The sequence below is a fragment of the Tetrao urogallus genome (genome assembly GCF_951394365.1).
Source record: "Tetrao urogallus genome assembly, chromosome: 9".
In the NCBI taxonomy this organism is placed as follows: Eukaryota; Metazoa; Chordata; class Aves; order Galliformes; family Phasianidae; genus Tetrao; species Tetrao urogallus.
Window position 1 is genome coordinate 12,471,817 of NC_136822.1, and position 26,188 is coordinate 12,498,004.

The 26,188-nt window shown below is 36.0% G+C and overlaps 1 protein-coding gene across 8 annotated transcripts in view; it reads right to left on the reverse strand.

Moving 5' to 3' along the window:
• The window catches only part of OPA1 (OPA1 mitochondrial dynamin like GTPase), a gene marked incomplete at both ends in the record, with an annotated part of 47,442 nt that overhangs the window by 14,564 nt on the left and 6,690 nt on the right, over positions 1-26,188 (reverse strand). For 4 of the 8 annotated variants that reach the window (XM_079539807.1, XM_079539806.1, XM_079539811.1 and 1 more), the window contains 23 exons: positions 1,001-1,111; positions 1,585-1,678; positions 2,847-2,963; positions 4,024-4,164; positions 5,521-5,600; positions 6,131-6,239; positions 6,856-7,008; positions 7,625-7,790; positions 10,013-10,089; positions 10,707-10,771; positions 11,159-11,274; positions 11,989-12,061; positions 12,150-12,222; positions 12,763-12,893; positions 13,360-13,459; positions 13,594-13,665; positions 13,949-14,023; positions 14,481-14,561; positions 14,766-14,879; positions 15,658-15,744; positions 16,519-16,623; positions 17,185-17,238; positions 21,147-21,257. In XM_079539807.1, coding sequence (XP_079395933.1) covers positions 1,001-1,111; positions 1,585-1,678; positions 2,847-2,963; positions 4,024-4,164; positions 5,521-5,600; positions 6,131-6,239; positions 6,856-7,008; positions 7,625-7,790; positions 10,013-10,089; positions 10,707-10,771; positions 11,159-11,274; positions 11,989-12,061; positions 12,150-12,222; positions 12,763-12,893; positions 13,360-13,459; positions 13,594-13,665; positions 13,949-14,023; positions 14,481-14,561; positions 14,766-14,879; positions 15,658-15,744; positions 16,519-16,623; positions 17,185-17,238; positions 21,147-21,257 — 2,305 coding nt within the window. The remainder of the gene's footprint in view (positions 1-1,000; positions 1,112-1,584; positions 1,679-2,846; positions 2,964-4,023; positions 4,165-5,520; positions 5,601-6,130; positions 6,240-6,855; positions 7,009-7,624; positions 7,791-10,012; positions 10,090-10,706; positions 10,772-11,158; positions 11,275-11,988; positions 12,062-12,149; positions 12,223-12,762; positions 12,894-13,359; positions 13,460-13,593; positions 13,666-13,948; positions 14,024-14,480; positions 14,562-14,765; positions 14,880-15,657; positions 15,745-16,518; positions 16,624-17,184; positions 17,239-21,146; positions 21,258-26,188) is intronic. The other 4 variants (XM_079539809.1, XM_079539808.1, XM_079539813.1 and 1 more) reach the window with 1 other exon arrangement.

Sequence of the window (26,188 nt, forward strand, 5' to 3'; positions counted from 1 at the left end):
GTCCAAAAATTGATGCATACATACACAGAAACAAGGCATCACACAAACAAGGCATTCCTAGAGGTCTAGCCTGAGTTTGTAAAACAAAAGCTCCAGTCATTACTGCTTTGAAATGGAAGGTTACTCCTGATGCTGGTAAGAAGCAAAAGTGACAATGCAAAAAAAATTTAAGCCAACTTCAGTGCCAAATAAAGCCAGGTTAACTTAAATACTGTGTCTTGTTTTACTGTTCTGTTTACACGGTTTTGAAACACGGCATATTTGAGGTTAAATTAAAATCAGCAAGTTTTTATTTGCACTGATACTTGCTCAGGAAAATAAAAAGCAACATTCAGCATCAAAGCAACACATCTGTCAGGTGGAGAATCACCCACATAGGGGCTGTCCCCTTAAAATCTTTCACTGTTTATAACCTGCATATATTAACTCCAGCACTCTCTTAACACTGAGTGACTCCAATCACTGTGCTACTGTAATCCCTCCAGAAGTTTAAAACTGCTAGCTTTTCTTTCTTGTGTCTCAGTGTGACAGCTGTTTCAGGTTAGTAGGCTGACAGGTATCGCTCTGCATGTTAGGACTAAAACCAGCTTACCACTAAGTAAGGCAAGGGCATTTCCAACAAAGAATCTGTGGAAAGGCACCCAACAAGTAAAAACAGTTATCAAAACCTCCTTATACAGCCAAGAACTGTATCACCCACAGACAGCTCTGTGAAGGCATGGATTAACCACATTGAACTGTAAGAACAGGAACTGTTCTTTACAACATTGTTGTAACTATGTTTTTCAACGCAATGATACAATATATTCATAGTAACAGGGAACCTAAATCTAGTACAAATTTTTTTCTATCACATTTACCAATCATGTCCAACCAGTCAGTGAAATCTGACTGTATTTAAAAAAAATTCCATTTGTGATACTTATCAAATGTGAGCACATGAATGGCCCACTAGCTTAGAATTGGTTTCACTTCAACCTAGTTCCAGAAGACTACTTACTGAGATCCTCTGCGAGCTGGACCCTTTTGCCAGTTAGGAGCTTAACCTTCTTTTCATTGTCCTCAGCAAAATCTTCAAGCACTTCCTTTACATTCTTCTCTAAGCGTCTTACTATAGAAAAAAAAAAGTGATATTGCTTTTGCAACTGCAATTACATATTACAATTGATTTCTTTTTTTATATCAAACACTTTTTAAATCAAGGAATACAGCAATATTCAACTCAGAAAGAAGAATACAGTTACTACTTATTGAAACTCTACTTGGAAGAAGAAAATTACAAGTGGCAAAATGTAAGTTGGAAATACTTTAAACTAGAAAGTATCTCAATTATTTGTCATTCCCTTTACATCAAATCATTCTAATTTAAAGCTGTTAAATCATTAATCATTCTAATTAAATAATTTGAAATTAGTATGAATTAAGTATCAATTTTTATTCACTGTACATCCTTTAATTACCCAACTAGGACACAAATATTAGCCAGACATGCTAAGCACGAAAGGAACAAGCAGCTAGAGGAATGCTAAAAAAAACTTTGTAAAACATTTTTTTTCATTTCAAATAACTCACTATGAGCTTTACCTTCTGTATTAGTAAGCTGCTGCCTCAGAGTATTTGCTGTAATTGCCAGCATTCGCTGTATCCGCCAGAAGAGGACAATATCATTACATTCAAGCTGAAATGAAGGAAGTTGTAGTGTAAGACCTCCAGTGAAAGGCACTTTTAACAACTGTGCAGGTACATACATGGATCCTGATCTTGCACAAAAGCCCCACAGAACAACTGCTGGAAGTAACAAACACATTTACTAAACCTACTTCTCAAAAAACATGCCAACCCCATTTCTTCATAACAAATGCATTGAAAGGCAACAGCTCAACTCCACACAGGGTCTCCCTGCCTGGCAAGTGCCTCTGTGTTGGGCCAAGATCTATATTAACTAACAGCAGAAAAGACAGTTCTTACATCTGCAAAGATGACAGAAAGGAGAACATCACACCAGGACACCTTCTAAGACAAAAATAGGAAAGTAAAAGGAGGCTAGACATCTAGACATCACAGAGTGGCAGCACTCTATCCTATGATTTCACACTCATCCCTTACAGGAAAAGATATTTCTGCACCAGATTTCTGGTTCCATGAGGGGCATTGTTTCTCCATTTAAAAGGAAGATAAAAATCACACAAAGTCAGAAGTCCTACCCTTTGAGTAATTTCTCTTTAACTTAAAACACAGTGCTAAGAAAAATGTATATTCTTGTCTTTGTAGGATGCAGTCCTACAAAGTCTTTGTGCATGCAGTAATTTGTTGTACAAAACCAGCAAGTCCTTTACCAGGAAAGATAATTCTTTACAGCTACGTCACTGTGAGCCCCATAGTTGTTTGTTGTTGGATTCTTTTTCCTCGTTGATCACGTGCAGCTCCAAGCATCAACTCTAAGCACCTATTTACTGTACTTAATCCATCGAAACACCTTTAGTTAACTTTTTACCTGAATGTTTAGTATCAGTGAGGAAAACAAATATCAGTGTAAAAGTGAGAGAAATGGATACCAAAAAGGCATTGATAAATCCTGTACAGTACTGCTTTTAAATGTAATTTCAGTGCACGTCGACAAATGGTGGATTCTTAGTTTGTAGCTGACTCCTAGTGGTCGTTTTGCATAATTACCATTTAGATGGAATTAAAACCACAGAATTTAAAAACATCCAAGATCACCAGCTATGTTAAGATACAGAATACAAAACAAAGGTTAGACCAGTTTAATGTATTTTTGGGTCTCTTTCCAATTGGAGTTAAAATACTAAGGCAAAACATTAATATATGTCTGCTCTTTAATTTACCTCCGAGTCTACAAAATGTCGTTGATAGTAATAGAAACCTCTTCGACAAAGGTTGCAGTGGTTCAAAGCAGTCTTCAGGAAATACCTTCTATAAATTTGATGCCATGTGTCTTTTATCTAGAGGAAAAAAAAAAAAAAAGAGAACTTAAAAATACAGTTTTAAATTCTGTATTACAGAATCAGACAAACTGAGCTGCTGGTGGCATCATGCAACCTTCGCTTTAACATCAAGGATACATTTTTGAGTCACACACCTTATTTTACCAGCTAATCCAGATTAAAGCACAGAGAAATATTTAATGGATCCTATGTAAACAACAATTAGTAACAAAAAAACCCACATACAAGTATGACTCCTGAAGAAAGTATCAATCGCTTAGCTAGAAAGAAGATTCAGCTTGCAGTCTGCTCATACAGCAGATGTGGATTTCTATGCTGACCTTTACAAAGTAGGTATGATAAATGCTACATAAAAGAGGCAGCCAGTATTTAAATAGCTCTTCTACCTTTAATAAGCGCATGCATGAATACTGAAAAGGTGGCTGAATTTACTGCAGAAAATAAATCACTGTTTAAAAAAATCCACATCTATTACTATTACCTGAATTTTCTTTTATTTAAAACATTATGTTTAATTAGATGAAAGGTCTAATTTGGTTAAGAGCCCTGCACTGCATTAAGATTAATCACTTTCCAGAACGTTTTAAACCTACATCATATTCCTTCAGGGCACTCTAGAAAACTGTTTTTTCCACAAGTATTTTTCACAAAATTCATCTCTCTTGGATGTGGCTGTGAATGTCAAACTGTACACACAAAGGAAATGAAAATGTAGGAATGTGGATATTTTTATCATATCTTGTTTGTAAGGGCTTTGATTCTAGTCTGTAACACATGAACAATGATTTTTAAACAAGCTGTGGCATAATTCAGGTCTGTACTGCAGGCCAGAAAATGTGCTCAGCAGACTCTGACAGATTCCAAGTGCTGTACTGCACTTGTCTGACAGCCAACAGAAGTGCGTGAATTGCGTGCAAACAGCCATTTAGCAATCCATTTGGAAACATCTGGATTATAAACTCAGTATTTACATACAATCTTTTGTATAGCACTTAAAAGGATCATTCAAGTGTTCATAGGGAGCTCCCATATGTTTTATTATAATGTGGCATCTTACCAGACATGGGTCCACTGTTATTCCTCTTGCTTCAAGGTTCTTTCTGACAGTTGTCACTTCATCGTTTGCCAGATATGCTGCATGTTCTTCATTGCATTTGATTAACTTCTCAAGCTCATTTTTTGTTTCATTACGTATATTCTAGGAGCAGAATGATTAATTGGAACCGGTTATTTATGGACACAAAGATCATCATCATCACCTTCTCGACAAACAGACTGTGTCCTACTAAGTCAGAAGAGTGTCAAATACCTTCGACACTTTACTATTTTTATGTGATCCAAAAGCATATTTGTGCACAGACATGTCAAATAGAGTATTTATATATGGCTAATTAACCATCTACTTTATTATTATGCACAGAAACGTAGAAGAGGAATAGAAAGGTAGAAAAAAATCACAGGTGTTGCTGTCCATGAAGAGAAAAGGAGGCCAACAGGTATGGTCCACATTCATACATTAAATTATTAGACTGAGCTGCTCTGCAAGTCCCTACTTAGCTTTAAACTGAAGTAGACATTCAAGCAAAAAAAAAATCACCTGAAATTTAGTGTCATTTTTTTTTAATATTAACTGAATGAGAAAAAAACAAGCACAGAAAGCAACAAAAATAAGCAAAAAGCCCAAATAAACCAAACCACAGACTTTCTGACACCTAGAAGAAATGTCAGCTTTGCCTATTAGCTAGCAAGAAGTTCACATGGTCCTAAGTCCATGGCTCATATCTTTAAGTTGTCTTTCATTAGCTTCAACCTAAGTAGGTTGCCATGACTACCTTTCTTCCATACCTGGCTGCACAGTTGACCATAAAACTCCCTCCTAAGAATCAATTACATTCTACGGTATTCTTTTAAATTCTACTTACTTTTAAGTATGATTCGGTTTCAGAAATATCTAGAAAAAGTAACATAAAAGCCCTTCATCACTGAGCGCTGAAAGTGCAATTTAAACTCAAAAGCAGCAAACTCCAGAGGCTCTGAGCAAGTGAGAAGTGATGAAAGTAGTCAATCCGAAGATACAACTGTGAGAACAGCAGTGATAATGCTATCACATACTAATGAAATGCAGATGGAGCTCTGCTAGGAAACTGCACGAGACTTCTGCTTAGTAGTGAGTTTTGCTCTGTGCTTGAAAAAAAAAATACACAGGAAAATAACTTGCATCTTGCTTTCATCAGTTTCTCTCTACTGAGAGAATAATATGCAGCTCAATAGCATATTAGTAAGGATGTAATTCAACTGAAAAGCGGTTTAAAACTCAGAATCTATCTGTAATATGAAACAAATACATAGAATTATTTGTGGTATAAATAAAATTTAATAAAGAAAGAAAGCAGTTGCAAACAAGATTTAATTCTAAATCCTGAAAATTGTGTGAAAAGGGTATGTATTTTTGAAAACTCACCTAAGTAATGTAAGTTTTCTAAATGTTGGGAACTATCATTTTATTTTTTGTTATTATTATTTTTTAACTCTTGCCCCTGCCTCCTCCTTTTACCTGTTCTTTGGTGCGGCCTATCCAGTATAGCCACCTCTTTCTCCAATCTGGACCCACCATATCTTCAATAACAGATTCAGCTAAAAAAGGAAATATGAAGTATCATATGAAATATATGGAACCAGCCAAAAGCATATTTCTGAAGTTAGATACAAGATCAAGAATGAATATTTCATGCTACAGGTCAGATATCTTTTGGCAAAAATTAAGAAATGGCTGCCAATAAGAACTGGTACTTCAAAGCAGCATGTAAGAAGCATGACAGCACTCTAAGTTTTGGGTCGGGGAGTTTCAAATCTTACTTCCTGCAACTTGCATCAAAATTAAATTTTGTTTGATAACCTAACAGGACCAACCATTTTGCTGAATGTATGCAACCCCTTCACAAATCTCTCTGCAACTCTTTTTATTGTCTACATTTCTATCATTTATCTTCCAACCACCTTACTGTAAGAGGAAGAGCAGTATCTTATTCAGGCTGTATTCTGACATCCTACTACCTCAAGTTATCCCTACTACCTCAAGTTATGCTCGTACAAAAGCTTGCACTGCAGTGATGAGGAATCTGGCTCAGATTAAAAATGTGACTGGAAGACATCACACAACTCACTGTCCTTGAGACGACTTTGGAGAGTCTCCTCCATAAAATGAATAGCTGCATCCCACTGCTGTTTATCAGATATTGACCGATCTTCCAAGGCATTGTGCTGGATCACTCGCTGCAATGCAGAACATCTTTTTAGCATAAAATACATAATTTATTCAGGATATTATAAAAAACAAACAAAAAACCCCACCACGATTTCTGTCATTCTCTTTGCCTTCTGATATCTATAATGACAGCATTTATTGGGCAGGTGGAATTTATTCAGCTGTCACAGCACTGACAAAAATATTTTCTTGTGCTTTTGACTCCTTTGTATAGCCTAGGTAATGCAAAACAAACAAACAAACATTCAGCAAACAATATGAAACCCCTTCAGATTATAGAATCTTTAACAACAGCAGTGAAATGCTGTTGCTTTATGTGGCTAGGGCAAGTAAGCCAATAGTGAATTCCCACAAGGCTGCCCTTAGGCGGCCAGGGAATTATAGAGAGCTTTTTTCCTGAACAAAATGAAGACAATTTTATTAGATGTTATTTCGGGCAACAGTTAACAAAAGACAATCATAAGGTGAATTGAAAAACACCGACTTTCATAGAGAAGGAGATGATTACATTCCCCTATCATTTTATGATCACATTAAAAGAACCAAAAAATACTGAGCATGCAACTTATCAAATGATTTCAACAGCACTTAGTCAACAATATGAAAAAACCCACTACGTTATACCAGACTATCCTCTGCTCTCTCATTCCATTTATGGCGTTTAATGGTTTCTTCCTTGACAGCTTGTTTCAGTTTATCAAAGATATCATCATGCTCTTTTCCTTTTTGTTCTGTCATGAAACGGGAAAATTCTTCTTGCAAAGTCTCCCATGCCACCTAGAAAGTTAGCAGACAATAACTACCCTTATACTGACCATAGAACCATGCATCAATCAGTAGAGCAACATTTGCTACAGTTCCTACACCTATCTGTGTACAGTCTGAAAATAATGCACAAGCATATAGTACTGACTTTTCACTTGCTAACTTATCCATTACTAAAAAGGTCAATGCTGACATTTACTTCATTATGTAGCAGGTGAAATTCTGTTAAAATTGCATGAATTTATTCAATATAAACAAGCAGTGCAAAGGATGTAAGTTTTCAGAATGAGGACTGGTGGTGGCTTATTTGTTGATTTTTTGTTGTTGTTGGTATTTTTATTTGGGGTGGATGGAGTGGTGTCTTTAGCAGGGAAATTCACCAGAAGAACAAAACATGTCAATCCTGCTGTATATGCTTCTTGATATCAAGATCACAGTAGCCTTCTGTGACATGCAAGCTGGATAGAACAACTGTAGGTAGCCTTTCAAACAATGCCTTTACCTCTCTGGATCTATGTTTTCATGTTATGACTCTGCACATTTTTTTAAATACAAGATACGGTAAATAAGAAAATAAGCAAATCTTTATTTACAGAGCTGAAATATCTTAATTTGACTGAATTCAAACCTCTACTGCTTTATTTGGCAGTTGCTTGTCAGTCCACTGCTTCAGTTTGATGTCCACAGTGGTGTTAAATGTCCCTGAGTTCATTGTCTGTGCTGCTGGAAGGTAGATATTCTCAATCACATGAGTAGATACCCTCTCCCATAACGTCTTCTGAAGAATCTCCTCCCTAAAATGCAAAGTTTTAACACTTATGATGGCTTCCAATACAAAACCGTCTAACGAGCACACATTCAATTCGCCAGAAATCCTGACAGAAGATCACAGAACACAGAAAGTACTCCTTAACATCACTGAATATCTTCAACCAACATCTGCTTAGAACTAAGGACAAAGCTACGCATTTTTCTCCCAGAAGAGACAGCTTTGGAAGTTCACCTCCACAAGGTTTTTGGCTCCTTCTGCACAATAAGGTCTCCTTGCACCTTTTAAACAGTAACAGGAGAACCATGCAGAACTGTGTGTGCATATGCATGGCAAGTGGGGGAAACAGCAATGGAGCAGACTGTAAAGCGTTGAAACAATTTAACTAATAAGTCCATGCCTCCATAACAAAGCATGTAGGTTTTGTTTCTGTTGCATTCCAATTTCTTTGTTGGAACAAGCTGTGGTTTTCCATCTGAGGTTTTCATTGATTGCTCCCAGATTTGATAAACAATGAAGCAAGTTGCAAAGTCCAACCTATTACTAAGATGTGCACTGACATTCATTTACAAACATGCCTCAAGTTACTATAAAACTAAGCACCACTTTCCTATGTATGATGTGTTTCAAGAAATAACAATGGAAACAATCTCACTGCAACATCTTAAAACGACAGTAAACTTACTCAGGAAACTTTGCAGCTGCAGTGAACCAACTCTGGCAAACCAGTGTTACTGGCTATAATATCCAATACCCACAGAGGCAGTCATCTCCTCTCTGCTCCCCATGGTCTCCAGAACAAGTTGTAGTTTCTTTGTCAGTTAATTTTACACTAGCTCAGCATGCTAAATCAGCTTACCATTGGGTTGTAAGAATGACAGATTTGGTGGAACAGTGAAAATGAAGAGCCCAAGACTAAAACCACCTTCTGTGGTGATACAGGACTAGCAGAGTCACTTAAGTCCTTTTCCTATAACCAGGTTAAAGTTCAGGACACAAACCCCATTCTCTGATAACATCCTCACTCCAGGGCATCTTTGGAGAAAGACTGAGGAACATTTCACATATACTACTTCTCTTTGCTACATCCAATCAAACAATTGGAAGGAACTGAAATTCTAGTAGAACAGAATCATCTGTATTCATCAAAAGCACCTCTGGCTTTAGGCTGCCTGTAACTGCCAATAAGAGTAATTTTTGTGACACAGGCATCTAACTCTACTTTATAGCTTATGAGGTGCTATAAAACTAGAATCACCACTATATGCTAACTCTCAAAAGAAGCACATAGAAACATCCATGTTATGCACCCACCTAATCCACAACAAATGTTAAGAGGGTACTTCAGCATTACTACACAGCCAATAGCAGCAAATACCAAAATGGCAAAGCCACATAATGTTTGGACTGCAACACAATTTCAGACTTCTACAGCTCTTAAATCACCTCCTCTGCTCACATCAGCATGCCTAGACTTACTATAATGTCATTAAGAGCAAGACATATAACCTCATTTCTTAATCAACAACCAAGAAGCAGCTCATTTCTTGTAATTGAAAGCAAAGGCATTACAGGAAATTTTGTGATTGTCAGTTGCAGTACAGGCTGTCAGAGTAATCCAAACACGGGCTGCTTTCCTCTCAGCCTGCATCTCCACTGACTTTACTAGACAATAATGCTACACTGTTTTTACATCTGCCAAATACTCTCTTTCCCAGCCACGTCTGCCTTACAGACAAGGGTAGCATATAAAGGTGCTTCATTTAGGCAAAGAGATACTACATGTAGGATGAAATTCTCAAACAATCAGATTAGCTATTCTAAAAACCAAGAATTAAATCTTTCAGCTTCCAAATCTCTGATTGACAGAGGTTTGGAAATACAAAGTTTATTTCCTCCCACCTCAAGGTGTTACATATTATTTTGACCGGCACTGTGGTAGAAAACTGGAAGTTATGAAGGATTACTGATCCAAATGAACATCCTAACGCATCTTTATTACAATCACTCCCTTTCATTTTTGTGAAACATTTATTGTTCAAACATGAACTGACACACAATTCTTGTAAGTGGATTCCACAAATATGTGCTAACCTAAACACTTCCACATGCACAAGAGAAAAAGTAATACATTGCCCTAAGAAAAGAATCTCCTTATTGATGCTGTATAATTTTATTAATAAAAAATACTTCGTATTTTAAAGCTAAATTTCTGCAGGACAACTAGAAACTGAAAAGTTACCATACCAGTGCTTCGGTGTGACCTGAGTCAGACTTATGACTTCATCAAGAATCTCATTCTTTGCTTTTTCAAACAGTTCATTCTGAGAAAAAGGAAAAAATAAGAAATAATATGATTTTGTTTTTATTTTTACAGTTTGGTCCTATTTTGAATCAAAGAGTAACAAAAATGTTTTCTTTGAGCATTTGAGCCTAAAATGGTGCTCTCTGGTTATGTTCTGAACAATGTAAGTGCTTGTCATAAGCTACCCTGGTTTACCATGCATCATGCCTCTGGCCAGGCATGGCATTTGAACATTCAGTCTCTAAGAAAGAATTAGAGAATGGGATCATAACTGTTTTGTTACTCTGACTGAAAGAACAGGGAATGTAAATCTGTGCCATTTCAATTTATCACCATCACAAAGAAACAGATGTATCCCTGTGGGCAAGTTAGGTCAATTAACTATATGCTACAAGAGTGAAGGACTTGTTAAGCATTAAATTACCACAGTTTTGAGGCACATTACTTCACACAATGTGAGAACTCTGTATTTCCCTCCCCTAGGATAATTTATACTGTCCTCGCATTGTAAAGTGTTGGTAATTTATGCTAACTTTAAGAAACCTTTACAAACAAGATTAAATGGAATGAATTTTAATTCACACAGTCTTTGCAGCATACAAGTAGCACACAAGTTAAAGCAGTAATGTCATTTACCCTGTCAAGCTCTCGCAACCGGGGGTAATTGTTCTTCCATTCTGTCTCAAGATTGAAACGTGTGGCTGCAAAGAGAAAAATGAGAAAACAGGACTTCATTATTAACCAGTCTATATGCACTGCATGACTATTTTAAAAGTTTAGGAGTTACGAAAATTACCATCAATCTTGCTTACGACAGATCCTCAAAAAATTCAAAATGGATCAGTAAATGGATGACAGTTTTTGCTGACTGTCCTATCTATTGACTTTTCTGGCATTTATAATAAGTGAATGCTTTATTTTGTGAATTATTTTTACATACTTTTGGAAAGATTGGGGCAATTACCACCTTGTGAGAGGCAGTCATTTAAAGTATGAAACAACTGTCCAAGCATACCAGCAAAGCATGATTGTAGAAGAATTCTGTAACAGCAAATTGCTATTTCACTTTTTCTTTTGAAGACATTTACCTTTAAAAGCATCTGCTTGCTGCTCCACAGACTCTCTCACCATTTTCCAAAAGCAATCTGACACAGCAAGACTTAAGTTCTTTGTTGTTACTTGGTGTGCCTTCAGCATGCAGGTTCTGTAAAGAAAGACAGCAATAGGGATTTTTTTCCATGCATACTCTGTTTCCAGGATTTCATTTTCTCTTCACAAGGAAAAAGCTTTGTTTTTTTGTAGCAAAGGATAACTCATCCAAATGCACCTAACCTAAATTCCATTCTCTTCCTCCAACACATATTCAATACGCAATCATCAATTCAAGGTGCAAAAGATGTAACAAATCCTTTCATTCTAGAAAATGCAGTGTTAGGGACTGCAGTCCCACTGACCACAAACCTCCCTTTCATGAATGGAAGCCCAAGCTTGTCAAATCAAAACTCCTCCACCTCACTGAACTTCCTGCAAGCCATATAAAACTATTGCTTCGAATACAACATTGCTGTCACAACAAGAAGACTGCTGTTTACAAGCACTCACATCGGGGCTGGGTTCATTCCTCCCAGCTGTATCAAATCTCCAGACATAGTCTGGGAACTAGTTCATCTAGAACCTCTGGAAAGAGGCTCAGAACTACAGGAGAATCAACTGCTGCCTGAAGATACCTCTCTGTCTCTGTGAGTGTTAATAAACCAGGCAAGCATGGTCATCTCAGCAAGCTACTTAGTTTCAGCAGAATGCATCTCAAATAGCACTCCTGCACTGCGGTCCCTAATAATGTGTTCAACAAGAAAATCAAATTCGAGCATTTATAACATGGGCCCAGTTTAGTAAAAGGAATAAAATCCCAACATACTTCAACAGCTTGGAATTTTGAAAAAATTCCTCTTCGTACTCTTTAATAGATTCAATGCTTTCACTGCTGTTCCCTGGAGAAAGAAAAAAGTGCTGCAACAGTTCTATTTAGACAGTTCTCCCTGCTAAGAAAAAAATATGTAGAGCCAGAACTCTACTTACCTTTTCCAGTAACAACTGCAAAATAACCCAAAGCTTTCATTGGGAAGAGTTTGCCTTCAATTATTTGCTGGATCTATGAAGATAAAGGATTAAAAAAAAAAAAAAAAGGTAATTTTGCACAGGCATTCTTTGCCTCAGTGCACTTTTAGAGCCAACCTTATTTATATGTATGCATAAATTACTATATATAAAGGATTTCATTAGACGGCTGTAAGTTCTATTGATACTTAAAGAAATAAATTTAATATAAAAAGGCCATCCATACAACAAATAAAGCATATCACAAAACACAAAATAAAGTAAAAAAGCCTACTCCAAAATACCCTGAAGCCTTTGGAACAGGTTCCATTTCCCAGAGGTAAGCTGCCAGAAAGCACGCTACAGCCAAGCTGTGACTTCAAGTCATGTCGCTGACATGACTAAGAGATACTATAACAGCAGCCATTAAAAATAATAATAATAATAATAATAAAATATATATATCACTGCATATAGAAATAAGCACTCAAAAATATCTAGGACAGGTAGGCAAAGTCCAGTGTTTTGACAGAACTACAACTATTTTGTGCATGACTTCAGCCATCATAATACAAAAAAAATAGTTTCAACTCACCCTGCTTGGGCTAGCCACATTTTTCTCAGCAAGATCAACTTTAGTCAGCACAAAAATTGTCCTTTTTCCCTGGGGATCCATTTGGCTGACTAAATCTGTGACAATACTGCGTTCTGCATCCACAGATCCATCTAAAATAAACAGTTATATTTTAGAATCTATGTAATCTGACTCACATGAGCAAATATACAATAAGCATTAAATATGTTTCACATTACAACTTAAGAAACAGTAAAAACTAAATCTATGTGTAACTCTTGGGTATGTACAGTGAACACTTGCTTCCTAGCATCATAAAGATTTCTGTTCACTGTACTCATATAAGTTGTATCCAGAATCACTTTTGGAGGAATCTTGCATTTGATTACTACCATCATTTTCTATTTAATGATAAAAACCTTTTCAAAATTTCTTTTTGTCACTGACACTAAAGATGCCTTAACTTACAAACAGACATTTCACAGCATGAAGTTTCGTATGCCATATGAATTGCCACCCATGGAGAAAAAAAGATTTAACTGGGAACATTCCAAAAGGAATATAGGAATAAGAATTAAAACATTCTGCCACTTCGATATTTATTTATACTGTTATTACCTTGAATACAAAGGATGATGGCATTTGGATTCTGCATGTAGGCCTTGCTGATGCTAAAGATTGTTTCCTTTGTATCTGGAGCCATCCCTGATGTCACAGTCTTTAATACATATATAGAGATATACATTAAAAGACAACAGAAAGATGTGAGAAAGAAAAAGAACAGTTGATCAGCAATAGCAGTACTTAGTTTACAGAACTTAAAGTTTTTTTTTTTTTTTAATGCATACTTACACTAATGACTCCAGGTAAATCAACCAATACCATTCTCTGTAAACCAGGACCTTTCACACTTAAGGAGATAGTCTGTGCAATAAAATTGAAATGACATGTTTATACAAACACATACCTACTTTGTCAATAGCTAACATACATGCATATACATAAAAATCATACATACTGACATACACATCTAGCAACAGCCTTCAGTTTTAAATACTAAATCAGATTTTATATGCGTGCATTTATGACAGAAAACAGTTTGTATGGAACAAAGAGACAAATTAGATTCACCACAGTATCTTAATTAAACACTTGCAAAAGATATACACGTACACATATTTGCCACTAAATATGTGACCAACCTTACCTCAGTGCTAACAGTGCACCCCTCCTTCACACTATTTCGCATTCTGATTTCTATCTCGTTCCTCAGAGCTGCAAGCTGTTTCAAGAAAAATTAGAACATCAAATGTATTCAATACCAAATTTCCCCAATTGCGATAAGAGAAAAATCACAAACATTAGTAAAAAAAAAGTTTACTTAAGGATTGTTCAAGATCTGCCTATAAATATAAAGTAGCATGTTTATAAACACAGAACAGTTATGTCTCAAATGCACCAGGAAAGCATCATGCACGTTTAATAACTAGTTTGGTAAAATGTGGCACTACAGCAGATTGCCTGCAGAGTCTTGCACACTCCACCCCCCACAACATCCTTCCCATCTAAGTGCTAGTAAAAAATCATACTAAGTGCCACTTTAATATCTAATATAATGCTTTGCTCCACTCAACATATCTTATTCTAGTTAAACAGGAGCAAACAGCCCATAAAGATACACAATTTTTCAGAAAATTAATCAAAATATTGTTAACTTCCAGCTACCTCTTTATACTTACATCCTCTTCTTTGGTCAGATCAAACTCCCGAGAGCTGTCTTTGAATAAAGCCACGTGGTGAGGACCTTCACTAAGAGTTACCTAAATGGTAAAAGCTTTACTTGAGAAAGAACGTTAAATGCAACACAGAGTAACATTAGAAGTACGTATGCATACTTCTGACTGCAGACATACAGCTTTTGAAAGCTTGCTTAGCAGAAAATTATTGTGGGGGCTGCAAACACAGGAGCACTTACAGAGGCAGTACAATATGGCACATGTCGATTCAGAGATTAAGCTTTTTACCTTGACAGGGGAACGTGTCATCATCTCTCCAGACCCTCTGGGGAATATTCGGGCTTGAGCAATCATCTCTAACACGCTTGTTTTTCCTGCACTTTGATCTCCAACGACTACCACCTTAAGAGAGAATTTTAACAGCAGAATATTTTGGAAGCTCAGAAAACAGACTAAAAGTATGTTAATTCATACCAGTACTAGCTGTATGATGTTTGACAATAAATGCATTCATCTAAATAAGGAATTCTTGAAGAAATGCTACCTTTTATTCATGTAATAACTTTGATTTTTTTTTCCTTTGAACAGCTCAGTCCACAAAGTTCTTCGTCTGCCAGGCCATCTAATGACAGGTAGAAGGGCTTGCTAATCTCATAACAGCCAGTGCTTTACAGCTTGTGCATAATTGTTTCAGCTAGGTGAAAGGTTAAAAATTACTCATTGGTAAGATCTGCTTCTGCACACAGAAGCCTAAGTTGTAATGAGCTGCTGTCACTTCTGTCTCACCAGCTCATTATAGAAGCTGCCAATGCCACAGGAGGCTGTATAAGACAGCAGCAGCACTACAGTGGGAAATCACCAGGGATACCTTTACCTTCTCAACTCTGCTGGTACACGGCCTGAAAACAGCACGTGTTTTACAATGCTGAAAGAGCAGGGAACACCAGCTAAGACCTTTCAAAATAAAAGGTTGAGCAGTGCAACAATATCCACATCTAGGTAGGGCTTTACATATAAGTCAAAGCAGACCTGACATACCTGTATTGATTACTCTCAAAAATTCAACATTTAAAATGGAGAATATACTTCAAAGCAAAAACTCTGGCCTAGCTAACTCTGGGTTACACTTACCTGTTCTATCCAATTAGAAAATAGGACTTTCAGTAAAACAAAGACTTACTCGAGGTAGGTGATCTTGAGTGTTATAGCTGGCATCATAATCAGACAGGATATCCAGTACTTCAGAATACATATCAATCAAAGATTTCTACAAAAGTAAAAAGAGAACCCTCAGCTTATTGACAGAACTGATTGTGTTTCAGCTGTATATACTGTAAATTCATCTGTAAAAGCATGTTTACTCTATCCTTACTATTTGATCCATAAACTATCCATACTGCAGCACATTATCAAGTAGCCACCTTTTGCATCCATGGATGAACACACTATAACTATAGCTGCAGGTGCTCCTTCCTGAAAGAGCAAAATATGGGCTCTCGTATACAGCATGAGAGCATTCAGGTTTCACAGCTTTCAAGTTGCAAAGCTGAACTGGATTTCTTCCACTAAAAATCCAGACAAGTTTTCAGCCTGTTGAACAGTAAATATTAAGAAAGGTTATGAACTATCAACTTCATTCTATAAAAATAGGAGCTCTATGTCTTACAGCTACTAGAGAAAGAAGATCCATATGGACCAGCAAGTGACAGAAGAAGAAGCAGAAAAATGGGCAGGAGGAGTTGGAAGCATATCTATTAACAAATATAGCAAAACTATATTAAAAAGAACAAAAACCAAAACCAAACCACAATCCATATTTCCCACTTAGATAAATTATTTAGCTAGAACTGATAATCTGTGTATGCTCTTCAACTGAATTTCTGGAAGTAACTCTTTAAAGATGTTAACATACAAAAGCTTTAACACGTAAAAAAAAAATTAGCATAGAAATGTTATAATAAATGCTGAGAGTTGACATATGCATTAATAAACAAAACTTAGTGCAATTGTAATTCTAAACTGATGGTTAACAAATGTGTACCTTTAACTTTCTCTGATGAATTCCTTTGTCATCTCTTTGCAGTACCAGTTTTCTTAATTCTTTGTTCTCTTTCTCTAATCGCTCAAGCATTCGTTGGTATTTTAGCTACAAAACAGTTACACATATATTGCTGTAATTATGAAAATAGCACAGTTTAACAACATTTTACCTATGAAAAATATATATTCGCTCAAGCAAGTCTCTAAAAAATATACAGAAACCTTTGTAGTCATCAGGTTTCATTAAAATAGAAGGCAAGAGAAAACCCTTAGAATTTATTTATTTATTTTTTTAAAGCAACACAACCCCTTTTCTTCAAAGGCTTTAGTAAGAACATGATATCAAACCAGAGGACAAAATCCAATATTTAACTACCTTTGACCTACAGATACGCAGTTAGAGATAAATTAGTGGTAAAGGGAACTCCTGCTCCTCAGAGATCACCCAGGGCCTAAATACGAATTTGCAAATTCAGTCTAGATGCTTCCTTAAAAATACATCCTTGATGCAAGAAAAAACTGTGTCAGCTCAGTCCTTTTGCAGACCCAGATTATAGTATTCTGCTGAAGATGAGATATGCACACAGTTGTGATACCTACTCTGAAAACTTGTTTACAAAGTTATGATGAAGATGAATGTCTACCATCAGTAAGTCAGAAAAGTTACCTGAGTGCGCAGAAGCTCTTCCTGAAGTTGATCAATCTTCTCTTTGTCAGAAACCTATGAAGAGAAATAATCACAGCTACTAACATGTTGTTCAGTTAAGTAACAGATTCACAAACTAAAAGCTCCATTCCACGTAAGGAAATTGACTTCATGTGCATTTTAAAGCAACTAAGATTTAATCTGCACTCAAAATTTAACGTTGATGAAAAGTTCCATCTGCAACAGGAGGAGCACAGGGAAAGGTCTCAACTCCAGTGCATGCAAATGCCAAACTAACCTTTCAAGACTAAGTACTAGGAGTGTAGACTTTGGGAAAAGCAAAACTAAGTATGGTGCTAAGAGTTCTCTAGCCATTGGCCTCAATAGACTTTTTCAGTCAAATTCTCATAATCTTCCATGTTTATGTCCTGAATTAGCAGGATCTTGATAACATACAATTACTAAAACATCTCTCTGCCACACAACTGACCTCCAAGTGAGGATTTACTATTGCTGAAACCTGATGAGGATTTTTATTTCATATTTTTTGTTCAGAATTATCATCTTAAACCATCGTGCTCAACTTCATAAATTGCAGTTAGCCAGGATAGTCTTGGAAGGTTATTTTAGAATTATTTGAATTACAGTATAATAAAAAAATTAGGATTTTATAATAAAACATTTTGTAGTTCAAGTCATAAAAGACATTTTTAATCAAATACTTTTCAAACAGATTCATCAAGATGTCAAACAGCTGTTCAAAAGAATCAATTTTTAATAGCACAAAAACAAACCTCTGATGGAAATTGTTACAAGAAACATGAAACCTAATGGTTGACAGATGAAATATTAAATTTAGAAAAAAAAGATCCATACAGTTATTTAAGGAATGACATAGGCAAAAGCTGAAGATTTAAAGCTTGTAACATTCACAACTCGAGTTAGCTTCACATCAGAAAGAGCAATTATCGAACACGCAGAGGACATCTGTCATTTTAGCAGACAAATCAATTTAGTTACTATAATTTCACTTTAGTTGTTACAGATTAAACAACAAATCACAGTTATCCATACAGGCTGATATAATTAGAGCACTAACCCTGTAACATACAGGATCATGTATGCACTTTATAGGAAGCAATTCACGCTGACATTTCCATCTACATCCAATTTTTTTCCTTATTCACAAGCGGCAAAGGGGAAGTACAGCAAATTAACTTTTCCTCTTCTCTGCTAATTAGTTAAATGATAGCAAGTGCATCGGAAAGAGAACTTTAGCACACAGAGAAATCGATTCCTGCACCAACAGCACAGGTATATTTACATATACCTACACTTCAAACACCTCAGAGACATAAGGGGAAAATAAAACAGAAGGACAAACAGTGGTGAAGGGGGACAGGAAAAGAAAATAAAGGAAAGAAAAGGTAAACAAAGTGGTTCCACATAGTGTAGAATTTCAAAGCAACTAGAATCTTCCATTCCCTAAGAAAGATCTTTCTAAAAGTGCTTCTGGAGCCTTGCTGCATTTTTGACGTGCACACTTACTGCTAATCTCATGAGCACTGTCATGTGCAACACATTTATGTTAGATGCAGCAAACAAAAACATTGCAGTCAGCTACATGTTGCAAGATCTGAAGCAAAGAATTATCTAGCACTAGATGAGAATTCTATCAAGGACAATTAGGTAACATGAAAAGTAATGAGCAGCTCTAAAACAATGCATATGCTTCAGCATTTTGTCCAGGTGTGCTTTGAATATTTGGCTACAATTAATACACACAGAGCTTTCAACATACACTTCGATATATTCCTAACTGCTTTGTAATTTCCAAAGAAAGTTAAAACTACCATAACATTCTTAATTACTAACAGTTAATCTAAGATTTCTATTCAATTTTGGAAGAACGATGAAAAAGTAACTGTTCAAATTACCTCTGCAATAAGCACACACCCCAATATTTGTCTAATCCAGTTCAGTGAGGTCTGGACGTTGAGATGTTTCCTCCTTTCCGCAACGCTACCGTAAATATTTATAGTTAAATAAAAAACTGTACCATCATGTTAACCAGGGATTCTTGCATGCGAGATGCAGAAACTTATTTATTAAGGTGAGCAGAAGCTCCTATTTTATTCTTTTAATGAGTCACTTGTTTTGCACAGCAGCTGCTTTCCAGCAACCTTCATCCCATATTGTATAAAACAAGTAAGCGCCCCTGAAAATTCGATACAGTTAATTGGTTTTGTGTATAAACTATAGAGTATAACTATAAACAGACTATAAACAATTCTAAAATTATCACCTACAGAAGAACCACAATGATTTCCAGTAACAGAAATGAAAATCAAGACTTGGACATAATATACATATGAAACAGCCATGCGCATTGCAGCTAAAGAAATCAATTACACTGCTACACGTTTATCAAAAGACTGACAAAAAAAAAAAATCAGCAAGAGTCCATTACACTTTCGCTTTTATTCCCTACCATGATTGTAAGTTGAATAACAGTACTAATTATCTCACAGTTGAGGATACTTTAGCATTGAATAATTAAATTAAAGTGGAAAACATGCAAGTAAATCAACTTCGGAGAATAGAAATAATCATTTTCTCCAGTGGGCAGGCAAGCAAAGCCAATTAAATTTAACAATAAATGTTAGTTCATACCCTGCAAAAATGGCATTTAGTAACTAATTTCAGTGACAAAAACAATTCCTTCTTCCAAAGGAGAATTTGCATCAGTATTTGGAATCATTGGAAGTTATGTCTTCACATCAAGGTGTGGAGGAAAATGGTTTATCACATTTTTAAGTTTCCTTCTTATAACAAAATTAAAAAAAAAAAAAAGATTTTTGCCTCCAACTCCCTTTACAGGTTGATGCATTTTTCGTATATCAAATACTGTACTGCTTTTCCTGTAACTTCTACATCTTCATATAAACTTCAAGCTACTACTGCATATTCAGTTACCTCAACAAAGTCTACACAGTCTGACAGAGACTGAAGGAATTACTTTTACTGAAAAGTGAACGACCAGAATATTTAGGCCCAGAAGACCTCTCCTCCTCCTTTAATAAATACATATCTGAAAGGGAATCAATGCAAGGATGAAAATAAAGAAGATGTTATTTTAAATCCAAAGAGATTATTAGTTTCATAAATCTGAAAAAGGAAATGTATTGAAAAAAATCACATCATCATCTTTTTCTTGAATTATTAAAGTAAGACTGACAGTTTAGAGTGATCACGGGTTGCAAATCTAAATTATAAAAATATGTATAATTACAAGAAAACAAAATACTTAAAAAGCTACTATAGTTTCAGTGAACAAATTGATTAAAGTAACTGTCTCCATTAAAAGACTAAAAATAATGGCCAGCTGGAGCTATGGAACGATGTCTAAACTGATGAGATCATAAAAGAAGTACGTAAATCCACAAGGAGGTGTTCAGCAACCACAGCATATCAATACAGAGCATGCTTTAAGAGGGTCAACAGCCAAAGGAATAGCTTGGATGAACACAGTTTTGAACAGGAGTATTGACTGCCTGTGCGAATTTGTTTCTAAAGAGCTGCTGCTACTTTCAAACTGTAAATTGGGAATACGCTGTTGCCAGAGAGCAGCTGCAAAGAGCTGAACTTCTATAAGACAAAGCCACAGTAAGCAAGCAGCAGCAGAGCAAGCATTGTCATTCATTCCCATTCTTTCCTTATATGCACTTCTCAGTATATGAACTCCAAGTAACAGTTTTCACAGAGGCACAGCACGCAGTTTCAAAGTGACACAAATATTTGTTCTGCTTTTCATACTTAAAAGCAACTCGGTTAAACTGAAACAGGATTATACACCTGTATTGAATATATGAATAATTACTTCGACCCGTAATTCAAGTGTTAGATTTCCTTTTAGTTCAAGCACAGGAGGCTGAAGTATTCAATTAGTGTGAATACAGAATATTTGTCCCTTAAGCCATCACCTTTCGCTTCTGCTGGTACGAGCCCGGGTTATATTGGCCAGCGGCTCTGCGCGCCTCCTCTTCGTGCTGCTGGATTTGTTGTTGTAACAGAATGAGTTCACCAAGCAGGCCCTGCCATGAGTTTGTCATAAAAAGGAAAGGAAAAATTGCGGGTGTAAGGAGAACGAAGTTAAACCAAAGGGCATGACAAAGACAGGTGAAAAACAGGTCTGAGAATGGGTCGGTTCAGACAAAAGTGAAATTTCATTAGCAAGATCTCTTGCTAGCTAGCTGGGACTGGATACAGCCAGCAGAACCAGGCATCTTGCAAGTCCTGGTAGAACAACGTTATAAAACATTTAGCTAGATTTTATAACTGGATTCAACATTAAATAAGTACCTAAACCTCATAAAAATGAAATTGAACCAAAATCACCTTACGGCGTTGTCCAATGGCTCAGGATTTCATTTCAGTTGTTTATACCAAACAAGTATCAACAATTTGTCACAACTTAACTGCAAATATTCAAAGAGTTTTGGTAGCCCTACCGAAAGTGGTGCACAAAAGTTAAACTGGTTCAACTCCTGCCAGAAATGCAAGAGTTTCCATTTCTTTCTTGCTCTCAGAAATGCAGAGGCTGTACAGAAAGATGACTTCTCCTGCTACTTAACCTTCAAGAGAAGCAAAATAGTTTCTAGAGCATAAAGAAAAAGCCCTCACTTCCATAACATCCCAGTTTATAATGTTACTGTAATCCTTCCTGATCAAAATCCTCACAACCTAATGTTTATTTCTTTACTTGTTCAGCATTTCCATGAAGTTTAGATTTCTCCTCTCTCCACAATAAAAATTTCTTTAGGTTGTCTTTCCACACTGGTTCAAAGATGCTACACGATCTTTGGGACAAATTATTTCAGATAATGCAGTTACAAATAATAATAAAATATTCAAATAAAAATAGCTGGAACAGATCTTGGAATAAAACTTTGGTGTAAAGAAATCAAGACATCTACCATCAATTTATACATCAGGTGCACAGGATACACACAGGCATGTACACATAGGGATAAATAACACAGGAGAAAATGGATAAAAGGAGAGACACAATCAAATGACCAAATGTAAACATGGGTTAAATACTGATTTGTATAACATTTCAAGAACAGAAAAAAATTCTCACATTTGTATTTCATTGAACTACAGAGAGATTTAATAAACCTCTCCATGATCAGATTAGCAACCGTGTTAGAACTCTGCCAGGAGATTGGGCCAAACAAAAGCAAGCCATTCCGTTTCACTTTCACTAAGTATCAAGGAGAGATACCCACATAGCTACACAGTAATATTTTACCATCCTACAAACAAGGAAGTTTTCACTATGATCTGACACCATTCCTCTACAAATTACACTGTAGATCAAGAAAATACAAGAAAAACACTGAACAAAACATATCATAAAGGCCTTTTAGCATTTAAACAAGCACAGTAACAGAAAATGCTTGAAGTGGCCACTGGATGTGAAATTGCTTTCCAGAACATCTGGTTTGCATAACTGTAGTAAAATATGAAAAACCTTTCTCAACTTTTTCAATTAACGGGATTTAAATTTACAATTAGTTTACAATCACTATCAATTATGAAAGAAACAACTGAAAGTAACACTAAGTGCACAAATTTGGTGGCACAAACTGTGCAGTCATCATGAGAATCTGAGCATCCAATAAGGACAGATGTTAGCGTTATCACTGCACATGCTTGAAGAAACCCACAGCACACTGTTTGACATTAAGGGTTAATATGCAGTGATTCAGTTAAGCATGATAACCTTAACTTAAAAGGAACTCATGGCTAACGTGATGTGTGTCCTGTCTTCAGAAGAGGCCAAAACCCTGGCACTTGGTGTGCCTTGGCTCCTTCTGTATTGCCTATCAGTGTCAGTGAAGCCACAGGAGAAAAATTGACAATAAATCCCTGGCAGTAAAAATAATTAAGTGCTGAAGTAGGTAAAGGAGTGCAAATGGTGAGGAACGTAAAGAGACCAATTTCTGAGAGTTTAAGTGAATGATGCCATTTTATCCAGTATTTATAATGTGAAACTCCTTTACATACATTGAGAACACAACTGCAATAATTTACAAGGTAATAAACCAATACAATTAAAAGAAGTTAAGAAAAGATTTAAAGTCTAACTGCAAGAGACAACCGGTCAGCTATCCAGAAATTACCTCAAAACAGCCTTGGAAATGCATACAAACCAATTTACAAACGTGGGGGCACCACTTTTCCTATGCACAAAGTGTATGTTACAGAAAGGTACTGACAAGGGAAACAGCACTGTCTGATGTCTGCAAATTTCTCTGCAGTAATATTACTATCAGTACATGACATGCAGACAGCTATTCTTTATTGGTTTTCAAGAGCTATTGATTCAACTTAATCAGCTTTTTTTTTTTTTTTTTTTTTTTTTTGGCTCTATCAGCATTTGGTTTTGATTTCTTCCTCTGCATGGAGCTTCTGAACTGCTTTAGACTATTCAATCACCATTCACCAAACATCTTTTGTTTCCTAGGTGCAGACTACTAACATAGGATGGCAGCTCATGCAAATGACAAAGACTGCAATTTCCTTTACTTTTATGCTGTTAGACACCAGCCAGTCAAATTCCAGAGAAACAATCAGTGGAGAGCTGATCCTTCAGGATGTGTGAAGTTGTTAATGATTCATACAAAATGAAAATTTACAAAAACAGCATTTGAGAAGTTAGGTTACAGTTTTTCTGAAAGATACAAGTGAAACTAACCCAATTATATAACAGAACTGGGATAAACTGGCAGTACAGCATTATTTTGAAAGAACTGCCACATGAAGGGTGGAACTGCTATCCAACTAAGCCAACTAGTATTCCCATCTCAAAGTCACTTTTTCATGTAGAATTGTTGTGGCCTTGCTTGCATTTAGTGAGGCTGACCACAGCAGATTACTCACTGCCAAATCCTTCACAGTGAATCGGGTTCTTAAAGTATGAGATTTCACCCATGGTACCAAAGGCAGAGAAGTGACCGTGGCTGCTTTGGATTAACACAGACTGAATTATTTATTTACCCAGCTTTTAGGCCCCAAACCAATACCTAAGTCAAACCTTTCATGCTCAATTCACGACAGATATAAGCAACTGTAAGTTTTCCCTATAAGCTTCCCCTATAAGCTTGGGTAAGCTTTGAAGTTTGCTTGCCTTTGTAGGCAGCTGAAACTCTCTAAGAAGGTGATGGTGGGTTGTTGGGTTTGTTTGTTTGTTTTCAAAGTTAGAAAATTATGCTGCAGTGTTTGTCTAAGAACGGCAACAAGAGCTTGAACCATTCCCACAATACAAAACAATCCATTTCACTACACGAGAGCTTTTATAACTAACCTCTTCCTCTGAAAGCAACATTTCCTACTTAAGCCATGTAGAGCAGCTTTAGATTCCATTTATTTTGATTACCTATCTGAACACTTAAATAATTTTAATTTTGTCTTCTTTTCAAAGAGCTGCACTTTTGTATCACATTAAAGATTACAAAATAAATTCCATTCCTTGGAAGAAATCAAACAGCCCGATTCCCTATTCAGGACAATCTTTTTAGCTCTTTCTCTCACAGAATCACCTTGCAAACTAATTTATTGCTCAGTCATTCTACAGGAAGTTTTCATAGCCCTGAGGACGATGCCCAGTAACAATTCCAGAGAACATTCTTCATGTGAGGATTCCCAAGGTATTTGCCAAATGTAACAATCAGATACAGCCCATCTGCCAACAAATAACACCATGCTATAGAATTCTGTGCATCAACACAATCACAACTCTTAGAATAGGATCGACTGACAGCAGAAAGCACTGTATGAATAAAGGGCCATCTTACCTACTGCCTAGAAAATGATATTGATTGCCAATAAAATGAATGACTATGCTACCTCAGCTGTTTTTCACATGTCTTTTTTGAAATATTACAACCAAAAGTTATCATACTAATTAGCAAAGCAACAGCTTCTGAGAGTAACTTGTTGGATGTAACTGGGATAATGAGAATTATTACCCCACACAAAATTGCATAAATCCTACTGGTTTCATATGATCTGATATTTTCTGCACTGCAGCCAAAGTTTGTTGCTAACATTAAAATGCAGTGACCCTTGTAAGTATAGTAAGTGTTACTGATAGTACTAGCAATCATTAACAAAAACAATCTCGGTTAATTTACTTACTGAAAACAATGAATTACGATGACCATTTATTCACAAACCAACAGTAAAGAAGAGGTGCTTGGCTTTGTTTTTTAAAGTTTTATACAGAGAAACCTGTGCTAAGCAATCACTCAACAAAACAAAATATACAGGGACAGTTTATGACAGGGTGGAAACAAAGATCTAAATTTAGTTCTTATGTATAATTCTGTCACCATTCCAAAGGGAAAAAAATATATAACAAGTGATCTTCGTACAGGTTTCACTATATACTGCCATGCAGAATTAATGTAGAATGTATACATGCCTGCATATACAGAAATGCCTTTTACATAAAGCCACGTTGAAACTTCAGTAAATGCTAAATACTCAGTTGGAAAAAAATTTTTTACAAATGTCCCCAAATTTATTGTTTTCACTCTTTTTTTTTCCCCCCTTACAAAAGCAGCATACACAGGAAAAATGAAAAGACTTTAAAAGAATGAACAACATCACCATTGAAAGATAACACCTACTTTTCATTAAAGGAAAAGATTAAATTTCACCTTTGTGACTTCAAGGAAAAATATTAAAACTTCAAAGTTATAAGGTAACCAGTTTTTTTTTTTTTTTTTTTTTTTTTTTTTAAAGGAAATCATAATAAAATGTGACTTTCTAAATAAACTAAAAGGACAGACTGCTTAAAGCAGTTCTTTACTGAGGCAAAGATCCTTAAACAAGCAATCACAACTGTGATCAGGACAGTGGAAACGAAGCTGCAAGCAGGAAAGCTTGCAAATAACTAGAAGCCTAAACAAACTTTGCCAGGACAGTATCAATTCAAATGCTACTGAGAATGCAT